This window comes from Xenopus laevis, chromosome 2L (assembly GCF_017654675.1).
Source record: "Xenopus laevis strain J_2021 chromosome 2L, Xenopus_laevis_v10.1, whole genome shotgun sequence".
In the NCBI taxonomy this organism is placed as follows: domain Eukaryota; kingdom Metazoa; phylum Chordata; class Amphibia; order Anura; family Pipidae; genus Xenopus; species Xenopus laevis.
In genome coordinates, this window is record NC_054373.1 from 120,576,423 (window position 1) to 120,590,609 (window position 14,187).

At 38.2% G+C, this 14,187-nt stretch overlaps 1 protein-coding gene across 4 annotated transcripts in view; it reads right to left on the reverse strand.

Moving 5' to 3' along the window:
* Nucleotides 1-2,459: 2,459 nt before the first annotated feature.
* The window catches only part of cul4a.L (cullin 4A L homeolog), a 36,362-nt gene continuing 24,634 nt past the window's right edge, over nt 2,460-14,187 (reverse strand). For all 4 annotated transcript variants that reach the window (XM_018247167.2, XM_018247169.2, XM_018247170.2 and 1 more), the window contains 7 exons: nt 13,278-13,363; nt 12,807-12,914; nt 10,275-10,388; nt 9,005-9,110; nt 7,799-7,971; nt 6,579-6,731; nt 2,460-4,491 (listed from right to left, as the gene is read on the reverse strand). In XM_018247167.2, the coding sequence (XP_018102656.1) occupies nt 4,396-4,491; nt 6,579-6,731; nt 7,799-7,971; nt 9,005-9,110; nt 10,275-10,388; nt 12,807-12,914; nt 13,278-13,363 (836 nt within the window). In that variant the 3' untranslated portion in view covers nt 2,460-4,395. The remainder of the gene's footprint in view (nt 4,492-6,578; nt 6,732-7,798; nt 7,972-9,004; nt 9,111-10,274; nt 10,389-12,806; nt 12,915-13,277; nt 13,364-14,187) is intronic.

Here is a 14,187-nt window from a genome sequence, read left to right on the forward strand (position 1 = left end):
CCTGTAATTTAATGTTAATGGTTCAAAGAATGTCGGGCTGAATGGTCGGCTCCCACACATTTTCACCTCACCAAATCTGGCCCTCGTTGCAAAAATTTGGGCACCCCTGCTCTAAATGACTCTAGGCCAGTGATCCCCAACCAGTCGCTTGTGAGCAACATGTTTCTTTTCAACCCCTTAGATGATGCTCCCAGTGGTTTCAAAGCAGATGCTTATTTTTGAATTCCGGCCTTGGAGGCAAGTTTTGGTTGCATAAAAACCAGGTGCACTGCCAAACAGAGACTCCTGTAGGCTGTCAATCCACATAGGGGCTACCAATTGCCAATCATAGCACTTATTTGGCACTACCCAGGAACATTTTTCTTGCTTGTGTTGCTCTCCAACTCTTTTTACATCTGAATGTTGCTCACAAGTGAAAAAGGTTGGGGACCCCTGTGTTCCCAAACTGGTAACCAGGGGATAAATATCTTTTTTATAGGCATAATTCTTTTTCATTTTGCTTGAAAACAACACAAATAGTTTATTAAATGAGGATAAAGTTGATCATGCTAACTTTATTAATAAAACAGTTAAAGCAATTATACGTAGCATAACCATTTTATTCTGCACCACAGTCATTCCCATGCACTGCCCTGGACAACACACATAGTAACATAGGGTGAAAAAAGACACACGTCCATCAAGTTCAACCTTTGTGCTTCTTTATCAGTTTTCATACTGCACGTGCCCCCAGCTTCAGCACAGGGTATGTCTAGAACACAGAACAAAATGGCACTCACAAGAAAAGCCAGGGCATGTGCATTTCTTTTAATTAAAAAGAGCCCAGGGGTGACTAACCTCTTGTATCACCATAGAAAAACCTGTGTAATATTTATTAAGCTGTGTAAAAATGTTTGGGGTAAATATTCTCTGCATAAATAGCAGCTGCTTTTATGTGATCCTCCAGTGAAATAAATCAGATTTTTTTTCTTACTTACCATCTAAACTTTCCCCATTGACTTGAACTGGTTACACCATAACTTAAAATAAGTGCATAAAATACAGCAATTCAGTGGCATAAAAGAAAACACACAACTTTATAAATTCACCATTTGTTTTACATAATTTTTTACACAACATGATAAGTCTAGATCCCCTCATCTAACAGGAGGGAGGGCAAGCCGAGACCACTTATAGTTCAGGACTGATTAGCAAAAACAGGTGCTAAATTGCACCAGTGCAGTTACCCATAGCAATGAATCCAATCTTTGCTTTCAGAGGCAGCAGGCAGTTGTAGTACATTGTTCCAAGTTGATTGGTTGCTATTAGAAGCTGCACTGCTTCAGTGAAGGACCTATGTTAATATTCATGTTGTGACTGCATTGCTGCATAGCCTGCACTCTGTGGTACAACACATTGAATTTTTTTAGCACATTGTCCACAAAAGTATCTTCAACAAAGAAAGCAAGAAGTAATCTTATCTAAATTATTTTAGTATTTGAGCCCTAAATTTCAATCGCACAAATAAATTAGGGGTGGTTGGGAATCATGTGGGCATCTCCTTTTTGTGTTTTTGCTATTTTTAATGACTTGTCTTTACCTGCATAACTGTCCCTCTTCTTCTCACTCTGGTCTTCTTCATTCTCTTCACTCTCTCTTCTTCTTTTAATCCTCACTGAAGGTCCAGGGTCGCTTTAAAATCACTCTCTGCTCTCACCACTACAAACCAGGTCTCATCAATGGTCATTTGCGAGCATGTGAGCTGAAGGACATGTGACATCACCACCTGGACGCATGCTGGAAGATACCACTGCAGTGCAGATGCAGGTTCATCTATCAAGAGTCACGTACAAATACAATTTTACCTTATTTAAGCTTTCTTGTACATATGGTCGGATATACAGAAGGTTGCAAAGTGCTTTGAAGATACATTTCCCTCTATAACAGCAGGTACTGGGATCACTTACAGAACAGCACTAGGAGTAGGGAGTTCAGCTACCTGCCCTCATGCATCCCATGTGTTTCCCATAAGAACTTGGTTATTACATTTATTTTACATGTTACTGGAATCCATCATTTACTGTAATTTATCTGTGTGGCTGCCATAACCCCATCATGCATTTCTCCTTACAGTGTGAGATAACTTGAGGTCAGGGTGAGGACCATATAGAAGAACTGATGCCGTCTTCAACCAACATGATTTTCATACCTGCCAGATATTGGTTGGGTAGGCCAGTAGAGAGCCCCTATTAACAGACTGATAAGCTACTGACTCAGCCCCTCTGTCGCTTTTCAAACTAAGGATACTTGAAAAAGAATATGTACAGGAGGAGTCAGGGTGGTAAAGAGAACTTGATGCATTTAAACATAAAAAAATGAGCAGTTTATATAGGAGAGAAAGAGAGACTGAACAGGAGGGAGGGGGCAGGAGGATGGAGAGGAATAGAAGCAAAGGGGATTTGCAATTAAAAAGGTTGTACTGCTTTAAATATTTTATTAGCAAAAGCAAATGCCCATAGCTTACATTGTTTACTGTAAACAAGCAAATTAATTTCAAATAATTTTAGAAATTGCATATTGAATGTTCCTGGAAATTGCAGCAACAGTTACTGCAATACTGTTTGCTTTATCAGTTTTTCAATGTCACATGGTAAGGCAAACTAATGAAACAATATTTAATACACAAAAAAGAAGGACAGACATAGAGGGAGAAAGAGAAAGACATTGATCGGCATATTCGATTGGGTATGTTTGTGGACAGAAGTGTGCGCGGGTGTTGTTGCAAACAGGTTAGGTCGGTTGGATGTTTGTGATGGAGAAAGGATTTGTGCACAGTTGCATAGCTGTGTTTGCAGTGGAAAGTTCAAAATAGAGAGGGGTTGTTTAATTTTTAGTATGGTGTAGAGATTGATATTCTGAGACAATTTATTTGTTATTATTTGTGGGTTTTTTTGCGTTATTTCACTTTTTATTCAGTAGCTTTTCAATTTGCAATTTCAGCTAGGGTCCAAATTCCCCTAGCAACCGTGCATTGATTTGAATAAGAGACTGAAATATGAATAGGAGAAGCCTGAATAGAAAGAGGAGTAATAAAAAGCAGCAATAACAATACATTTGTAGCCTTAAAGAACATTTGTTTTTTTTAGAGGGGGTCAGTGGCCCCCATTTGAAAGTTCAACAATGAACCACCCCTTTAAGGGACTGTGTTACCATAGAGGTAAACAGATGAATGTGTTTGAGTAGCGTGGTGCTTTATGGATGATAGTTGTTGATTTATGGGAGTGTTGGCAGACTGATGTGTAGTTTGGGTTTGAGGAGTATGTGTGCTGTGTGGTTCAATGGATGTGGTTAGCTGTGGGTATTTGTAGTTGGCTTTGCATGGTTGGATGACTTTTCTGGAGGAAGGATATGTGTACATGTTTGTCTTGGCATATTGTGGAATGACTGTGTGTGTAGCAGGATTCAGGTAGTGATGTATCCATGAGAGCAGTTCATAGGTGATGTGGCTGGTAAATGGCAGTTAAATAGGTGTGGTGTTCAGAAGAATGTGCAGTTAGATGTTGTTGGATGGTGTGTATCAATGAATAGCTCACTTGGGAATGTATGTAGTTGAGTGCAAACAGGGAGGATTGTAGATTGATGTATGCCTGGCTGATCAGAAGTTGCTGTGTTTTTGGATGAAGAAATGATTGGGGGACTGACTGGAAAGTAATTTTCTGTGTGAGAAAAAGTCCCCTAATTTACATATGTATATGGAGCAGAAACACAACACATCGCTCCTCTGCTGAAGACAAAGGGCTCCTTCTGTGTATGTTGCATCACTAAGAAATCAGTAAGGCAGAGACAATTTCTTTTTATCTTGTCCAAACTCCAAATGCCAATTAAAAATAAGTAGATATTGGGAGATCTAGCACAGTCTGTTATGCAGCTACACAGAAAGTTTTGTTTTATAGCTGGTTTATTTCCTGACCACCAAGATAACACAACACAAGTCTCCTGATTGTAATCCTCATAGCCAGTAATAAATATTGCAGCACTGAGGGACAGGCGTTTGGGGAGATTGGTCGCCGCAAAAACAAGGCGATTAGTCGCCAGGCGACCAAATCTCCCCAAAACGTCATGTGTGGCCTGACCCTTATGGTGTGAGATCAAATGCTATAACAGAAAAAAAATTAAAAATTAAAAAAAAATGCAGTGTATTTGTGCCATTAAACTAGCAACAATCCATTCTAAGCTGTCACACAAACAAGAATATATGATAAAGAAAACAAATTCAAATTTCCTAAGGTACGTTGGGGACGGGGCATGAAGATATTTTCTTGTCACTCAGAGCAGGAACACTAGAGAGAAATTAAGCGCTGGTTCTTTATTGCGACTGCTGCAGCTTTGTTTTCTATTAAAGTCCAGGTTTGTTGTTCATGCCAGATAATGGTACTGTTTTGAATTGTCTTTGTCCCTTTCCATGTAGTCTCTATCTATGAGGGATTCAATTCTTTTCTTCAAGTCTCCTGGCTGAAAGAACAGAATTCAAATGAATGGATATAACTTACACAAAGACCAAGTTTTCCCACCATACAGTGACCAGTGAGTGCCCAGGTCCACTGCCAAACTCCTCAAAGTCTGTTTGATCACCTGTCCTGCAGATCTTGGTTCTACTTTATTTGTCAAATGATAGGGGGTACAGGGCTAGGCAGACTTGCATGTTGAAAATCTTGCAGCAAAACTAGTGTAGCTTTTATGTGCAACTCCATACGAGCCTCTCCCTCTTCAGGCTAAACAACTACATTGATAGTAAGGACAGTTTACCTGTATACTGATCAAATATAACCAATAATATAATACTATGGGCGGTGGCGCACATTATTTGCTACAAGGAAAACTATAACAAAAGCATTACTTTGTTTTAGCAACATATGAGCAGGGAAAAGGGGGAGCTCAAAAGTAGCTTTAACGAAGCTTCCTAAACTATAAACACGTTACATTATTTTAGGAAAACGTCCTTTTTCGATTTATGCAAAAAACATGGTGTACCAAGCTATGAAGCTGGGCAGTGGGAAAAGGTTTTCTCTGAATATACACGTTATCATTTTAACTTTTTTATTTGGCTCAGAATATGATCTTCCTGAAATCTGGGATTAAGAACAATCTCAGATGATAGTTTACTGATTTTAGGGCCACACTAGAAGCAATTCTAAACTATATTTTTGAAGGAACTTGCTTTACATAATCTATCTATCTATCTACAGTATATATAACAAACAAGGGAAAGTTGTGTTCACCACTATTTTTTAAAACCATTAGGCGGGGGGGCAATGAGGCTGTGACCACAAAATACATATAGACAAATACAAGAGTCCTCTGCACTCAACCCATTATCAATATATTTAAGACAGAGACATTTCTAATTTTTGTGCATACTGCTACTGAAAAATGCCTTCCCCTTTAAACAAAACAGGGATTGTTTGTCCATATATTGCAATATATTTAAGATGGCCAACTACGTCAAAGTCATCCCATATCTGGCCAGTCCTATGCTCAATTTTATCTGATTCATTAAGAATTCTATTACTTCATTATACATTTTACAAAGGGACTAAGTTTTACCTGCAACTTACTTGCTGCTTTCAAAGTAAACCTCCATACTTGGCTGCCCTTTTATTAGACACCAGTGGGATCACCTGACTATAGCTGGGAAGGGTGGGAGCTACAACATGGAGCTGGTCACTGCTCCTGTATAAACTATAACAAACAAGGGAAAGTTGTGCTCACCACTATATTCTTAATGAATCTAAAATTGAGCATAGGACTGGCCAGATATGGGATGACTTTGACGTAGTTGGCCAGCTTAAATATATTGCAATATATGGACAAACAATCCCTGTTTTGTTTAAAGGGTAAGGCATTTTTCAGTAGCAGTATGCACAAAATGTCTCTGTCTTAAATATATTGATAATAGGTTGAGTGCAGAGGACTCTTGTATTTGACTATATATATATATATATATATATATATATATATATATAAGGTAAGTTTTATTGAATCCAACGTTTCAGTTCTCATCAGGGAAACTGAATCTCCCTGCGATCCGTTCAACCCCCACCTCTACAGGAACCCCCTCCTCGGAGCAATAGGAAACATAGGATTATGGTTCCTCTGCGCTTGTACTACGGTGTGCATATGAGGAGGTCTGGTAACGTAATGAATATTGTGCTATATTTTCACTATAAACGTGTTTTCTCTAACACTTTTTAAAGTTTGGGTTCTTCCTAATCTGTGTACCGGGTGCCTAGCAACCACTCTTGGCGCCAAAATGCAGTTTTAAGTGTCTATCTGTGCACTAGTTTCTGTTTTCCGTGATGAAAGTTCCAGTAAGAAACTGAAGTCGGATTCAATAAAACCTACCTTTTTTACATCATACCTTGTTGAAAATCCTTGGAGTGCTGTCGCTTTGCATTGATTATATTTTCTCTTTGATTAGCACCCAGGTTGTCATTTGGCTTAAGCAGATCATATGCATTGTTATATAATATATATATATAAAAAAATAATTAAAAACCATCAACCATTGTATCTATGTTTATGCTTAAAGTAGTATGTACCTTTACAGGGAATTTCAGTTGATTGTAAAGCTCAGAGACCAAAAGATTATGAGTGAGGGTTTTTCTCATCTTCATTATGCGCACAATAGCTGCATCAATCTGATACTGCCGGTCTTGGAAAACCCTCTCTGTTGTATTAACTTGTTCTTCTACCTGAAAGGAGAGAATGGGAGCATGTTTCCACTGTTATCATGGGAACGCACTTTGGACTTGGCTGCAAAAAACATGCATCAGCACTGTCTAATTGTATGTAGAAAAAACAACATAATATGCACAAGCTGAAAGGTTTGAAGTTCAAATGTCAGTGGACCCGTCACCCAGACACAAAAAGCTGTATAATAAAAGTCCTTTTCAAATTAAACATGAAATCCAATTTCTATTTTTTATTAAACAATTTATAGCTGTTGTAAGCTCATTTAAAAATCCTTTAGGCATAGAGGTGGGGCAAGCTATTACTTTCACTTTCCATTCAGCACTTCCTACATATCACTGCTCTCCACATATTCCCCCCTTCTCTTTACCATTTAATTGTGTAGTCAGGGCATGGGGATGGGCATTGGGTCCCACATTCTGGTGCACAAACAAGATTCTGAGATGATGCAAGGCTTGCCTTAATAACTGTGTCCACAAAATGGCTCCTGCCTGCTTGTTATAATTATGACTTCCCAGACTGAAGGAAACAAGATTCAAATAATTTATATAGTGTAATTAAAGTTCATTTTGCTTGACTAATGTGATAAAATAGGATTTTGAATATTTTTTTGGGGTGACAGGTCCCCTCCGAATGATGTCTTCAGATGCAAAGTCTTTATTTAAAAATAAAATTCTGTTATCTGCAGAGCTAACTATATATTTTCAAAAACCAACAGCATAGAGGGTCAAGGAGCAACACATTATTAACTATTTTGGTTCCAAACACCTTAGGGTCTGGCCACACGGGCAGCCCCGATCTGCCTTACCCTGGCTAAAATGTAAATCGCCTGGGGGCAGGCACACGGAGCGCTTCGTTTTCCGAAGTCGCCTGAAGTTTGCTTGTGAGGCAATTATGGGCGACTTTGGAAAATGAAGTGCTCCGTGTGCCTGCCCCCAGGCAATTTTCATTTTTTTTCGCCTGGCGACTAATCTCCCTGAATCTGCCCGTGTGGCCAGACCCTTATGTTTGCAACCCTGGGTTAATGGGTAACACTTCACACTGCAGGAGTCCATTAAGAGATACTTACAGTTTCTTTCATTTGTATTTGGTTTATTTTGATTCTGTATAGTTTGTGCTTAAAGTCGGCATTAAAGCAAAACTTGTCTCCATCCTCCACATCTTTGCTCTTTGGTGATTTATTTAAAACTCTGGCTTTACCACAAGCAAGGGACTGCAGTGTTCTTCTCAGTTCATTATCCTCTGGCCAGGACAAGAGAAAGCATTGATATTAATATTGTTATTAATTATAAATTGCAGTTGGGGTTCTTTTTTCCTAAAGGGGTTACACATCGTATACATTCTAATTTGTGACTTCCAATCAAGATTAGCTACTTTGTTTCTTAGGGTTATGTTTGTGTTCCCAGACATCTGAGTAGACAGTCTGTGGATGGCAATGTTACAGTAGTCAAGGCATTACATGATAATAATGAAAACGTGTGACCTCTTGTGGTCATATTTTAGAGATATTCAGTAATGAAAGATACATCACTAAGGACTAGATATAAGGAGTGAAAAAAATCAGAGGCCATGACAGTGGAGTTAAAATAAATATCTGAAGTAGTGTGACTTTTAAGAAGAGGTTAGAATAACTGTTTTATCACCTCTGCTTACAGTTGTGCTCAGAAGCAGAACTTTAAGTAGAAGTGAGAAAAAAAAATGTTTTCACCCACTTTCCGGTAATACATATATTGCTTCAGAAATTATTATTATGGCTATGTATTGTCATTATTATGTTATCATCAGCAGCCTGGTGCTTTGTGCTTTATCTTGATTCTGTCCTTTCTTTTTTCAACTCACATTCCAGAAAAATAAAAACATGTCTCAGCAGACAAGCTTAATGTTCTGATATTCATTTTTATATATTTTAATGTGGGAATATAAGTAGGACAAAACCTATGATTTGTGTGCACCCTGCTTTTACTCTTTTTACAACATTTGTTTTTAACAATCATACTGTTAACACAATGAAGAAATGATCCCCTGGCTTCTCAGCCCTCAAATTGCTCACAGTAGCATGGTACCACCATGAAGAAGAAAAGGGCAGACATAGTCCTTCAATAGTTGGTACAGACTTGAAACAAAGTTTATGGTTAAAAAAATAAAATCTTGAAGCAAAAAGTTGTAGAGAAGCTCTTCAGTCTCCCCGTAATAGGTCTGGAGACTTTACAGTCTCTAATCAATAATGGTCTCCCTCTGACATCCAAGTTACAAACTCATCTCTAAATGTTCTCACCAATTCCAGTTGTGATTTTAATTTCTTCAAAGCCAATGTCATCCCCCTTATTAAACAAGAGAAGTACCAAGGTCTGAAAGAGCGACACTTGCAGTTCTTTTTTCTCCTAAAAGTAATATAAAAACAGGAAGGGTCATCATGTAGGAATATTTGCAAGAAAGGTACAAATTATTGGAAAGCAGTTTATTACATTTTTGCTGAAATTGTTGGCAAATTGTTTAAAGAAAGCTAATTATCTGTTGCCCATGCTGTCTTATTACCAACAGAACAACAGTTTTCCGACTCTTTCCAACTCCTCCCAACACTTGGTTAAGGCTTAGCCCAAACAAGGTTACAGAAATGTCAATATTGCTGTATAGATCAGTAATCTAGGTAGACAAATAACTGTTCACCCCAAATCTCAGTGGGCCTTTTAACTGTGCTTCCAAAAGTTTCTAGGAGAGTAAATAGGAATCATGTTTCTGATTGGCTGGGATCCTTCAGCGCAAAGTGCAGAGAGCTGCAGGCTTTTCTGCACAGCCTGAGAAAGTAGCTGGCTGGTGCTAGCAAGGTTTTTGGGAAAATTTTAGTAAAGAAGTAGGAAAATCAACTTTTAGGGCTATTCCACACGGGGAGATAGCGACGCGTTTGCGGTCGCGGCGACAAAGCGCCGCGACAGTCGCCGCGACAGGCGCAGGCGACAGTTTTGTATGGGCGCCTATGTAAAAACGCCTGTGCTAACCACACGAGGCGATGCGCTTTTCAACAGTCGCCTGAAAATGCCTCGCCAGGCTTTTTCAGGCGACTGTTGAAAAGCGCATCGCCTCGTGTGGTTAGCACAGGCGTTTTTACATAGGCGCCCATACAAAACTGTCGCCTGCGCCGGTCGCGGCGACTGTCGCGGCGCTTTGTCGCCGCGACTGCAAACGCGTCGCTATCTCCCCGTGTGGACTAGCCCTTAAAGGAGAAGGAAAGGTTAAAAGTAAGTAAGCTTCATCAGAATGGTCTATATAAATACACCAGTAAACCCTCGAAGTAATGCTGCTCCTCTGTCAAAAAGTCCTCTGTCAAAAGAAACACCACATATTGCAATGGTAAATAGTTGTTCTAGCCATCCTATGTTCTCTTTAAAGGGTGCTCAGTGCTGCAACATGGAAGTATTTTCATTTGCAACTTCATGGTGTGACCTGTTTGGATCCATGCACATTACAAGCCTAAAGCCTTTAACAGTTTAAGTACTACCAAAGGCAGTAAGGTCGAGTAAGAATTCTAATCATATTAAGGAACTTACTTCTTTAAAATCAGCCTTCAGAACTGCATGGCCAAGTGTTGACTGCCACTGTAGTCTTCTGCCACTGTGTTTTCCTAAATAAAAGGTCTTAAATACTTCCTGAAGTTTCACCATCTGAAAACCGAGAGGAAACAATGCAAAAGAAAGAAAAAAAAACAACCAGTAGAGAAATAAATGAAACACCAATAAGGTGGAAAGATAAAACAGGCAGACACTAGGGATGACTACTGCACTGCATCTGACCATACATGCTAACCAGTATACCATCTGAATGTCTGCATTTATTTGACATCTTGTGCAGTTTTGAGCACCCTGCTGTATATTGCTGTTGCAAGTCAGTGCTGACAGCCCTGTTGAGTGCAGTAATTTACAGTACCATTTCTCATTGGTTTTGCTTGATACCATAGCTTTATACTATGGACAAAAGCAGTGTAAGTTTAGAATGGAATATTGTTTGAGTGTAGGCGTAGCCAACGCCGATCCTTGCCTTTATGCCACCTGAGGCAGCATTCCGTTGCCACCCCCCACCCCTCCTCACGGTGCTCACCTTTTCAGCGACTGAAATAAGACGTTTTCTAAATACAATCAATGAAATATTCTGTACTGTTTCTGAAATAAAAAGTTTATGTTCACTATCCCTCTCTCAGCATCTGTTTCTCTTCATTCTCTTTTCTTGCAACAGTTGGGTGTCAGCTATTCATTGACAATTAGATCTAGGGATGCACTGAATCCACGATTTTGGATTCAGCCAAACCCCCGAATCCTTTGCATATGCAAAATAGGGGTGGGAAGGGGAAAACATTTTTTACTTCCTTGTTTTGTGACAAAAAGGTCACGCGATTTCCCTCCCCACCCCTAATTTGCATATGGCCCTAATTTGCATATGCTAAATTAGGGTTACAGTTTGGTTCGTCCAGGCAGAAGGATTTGGTGCATCCCTAGTTAGATCTAATACATCTTATAGGGGGCCTCCTTTCCTAGCAGATGAATTAGAGCTCACTCAAATAACTGATTTCAGTACAAACCAAATCTAACGAAATAACTAACTTTTGCACAAATTCTTCATGTAGAGACATGATGTCTGGCGAATTTTATAGAATGAGATCTAATACATCTTCTAGGCAAAAGGAGCTCACCTATAAGATATATTGGATCTAACTGTCAATCAATATCTGACACCCAACTCCTGCATGAAGTGAGAATGAAGAGATTCGGAGAGAGGAATAGTGAAGATGAACTTGATTATTTCAGAAACTGTACAGAATTTTTAGTTGATTATATTTAGAAAACTTCTTATTTCAGTATGCTGAAGCTTAAATTAAATTGTCATTTTCACAATAGTTTGTCAAAAATTAACAAATAAAGTTCCAGGATAGAATCAGACTTAAAACAAGCAGGTATAGCATACACACATCTCTCAGGTGAAAAATATGGGTGTTTTACTGCCATTCAAGATGTGATTCATACTACCGATACGCCGCATTTACCCTGAACATGTGGCTTACACTGGGCCTATGTCCAGAATAATTGTGCAAACTGGGCAGATGGGCTTTGTTTTTGGATTCTGTGTAGGTGGTACAGACTCAGCAAGCTTCCTGTAACAACAATTTCTCTACTGCAGGTAATTGCTTGTGTAGCAAAGGATTTGCTAGCATTCTGTTTACAACAAAGGGCAGCAAATGTTATACATGTGTAATACCACAAATTAACAAGTTATGAGAAAACTTGACATAAACTACTGCATTTGAGGGACTATCTGATGTTTAAATAAAAAGTTCTATAATTATTAAAGGGATTCTGTCATGACTTTTATGGTGTAGTTTTTATTCCTAAATTACACTGCAAATTATTCAGTCTACGATATATAAAATTTAATTCCTAATCTAACAAGTGTATTTTTCAAGTTGAAATATTGGTATGTAGGCAGCCATCTCAGGTAATTAAGCCTGTCATGTGCTTTCAGAAAGAGCCAGTGCTGCACTATGGAACGGCTTTCTGGCAGGCTATTGTTTCTCATACTCAATGTAATTGAATTAGTGATGTTCTTTTATCTACAAGGGGGCTGTTATCTGGTTACCTTCCCATTGTTCTGCTGATGGACTGTTGGGGGGATGGGAGGGGGTAATATCACTCCAACTTGCAGTGCAACAGAAGTTTATCAGAGCACAAGTCTCATGATTTGGGGCAGCTGGGAAACTGACAATATGTCAATAGCCCCATGTTAGATTTCAAAATTAAATATAAAAAAAAAACGGTTTGCTCTTTTGAAAATGGATTTCAGTGCAGAATTTAGCTGGAGCAGCACTATTAACTGAGGTATTTTGAATAAAAACATGTTTTCCCATGACAGTATCCCTTTAAGGACACAAAAAACATAATTCTCCTTTTAATCAATGAAGAAAAGCACACACAGTTTGACCTAATTAATAATAACATCACAGATATGCATTTTAAATTGTCCAGTGTAGCATATATTAGTATTTATATCATGTATACCACTATTCAGGTACATTAGGTGTTTTGTTTGCTTACCTCTGCTGGTAAATGGACATCCATTGGGGTATAGCTTGGCCAGTATCCCATTGTCAGTATATTCACGGTCAAGTCTATGTTGCCTGGGTCACTGTGGTTTTGCATATGCTATAAACAAATCCAATGTTAGCAATGCTTTCACAGTACAGCTATTAAGTTCAATTTTTACTTCTCTACATATCATCGTCACAGATGCCTATGTAAAAAAGAAACCATGTATTGTATATACAATAATAATTGTCAAAATATATTTCACAGCTGCAAATTACATATTCTGATGGATTCAAATGCATACACAAAGTTCTAAAGCTCCCACTCATCTGCATGCATATGCAGAAATGCTGCATGTTTTATGCGCTTCAACTACAGTTCGAAGATGTTAGGATGTTGGGTGCATGGATATGTTTATGTGCATTGTATTGAGACTGAACATTACCTGCTCAAATTATATTTAAACTGAACTGACATTACCTGCTTGAACTGAACCATTACATCTTTGGAGAGTTCCATATCTTTAAACATCCCTTCAAGCTTACTGGTAAATGCAGCACCACATTCTGAACCAGAAAAAACAAAAAAGACTATTAATGCTTTATTGCTTGTACAATGCAATCCTTCTAGAATGTGTTAAATATGTAAAGTGATAGCAACATTAATAATAATACAAATATACACGTGGTATAGAGGGCAAGAAGGAATACAGTACTCTATGTACAAATGATATGCCTAAAGATATTGTATTCACATGGGGTTATTTTATCAAAGTTCGAATCTTAGAGCTTTGTGAGCTTTTTTAGACCTCAAACAAACTCAAACGGCTTCTAATTTTGGAAAAAAACTGGAATGTAAAAAACTCAAGTCAGTGTAGTTGGGGTGAAAAACTTGAATTGATCGAGTTTTCGACCTAAAAAAACCCTCAAATTGCTTGAATTAACCGAGCTTTTGAGCGAAATCCAAAAAAAACTCGAACATCATGCAGGTTCAAGGCTCTGCCATTGACTTCTACATGACATTGACAGGTTTTACCGTAGATATATTTGGATTTGAGCTATTTCCAGCTTCGGGGCATAATAATCTAAAAAAAATCAATATTTTAAAGAAAACACTCAATTTTTTAACCCAAAAAATAATTTTTGACTGAAAAATACCCTAGAAAACTCAAATTTTTCATTGGAAAAAACAACCTGACCTTTAATAACCCCCACAGTTAATCATAATAATCATATATTTTCCTTTTTTTGTTTTTGTTTTTGCAAGCAAATAAAAATAACTTTGTACTAAAAACAAAAGCAATACAGACTCAAAAATAAGCCTTCCTTTAAACTAAATACACATTGGAATTTGATATAACAAAACCAGTGATCAATGGTTGGGAAAGCCT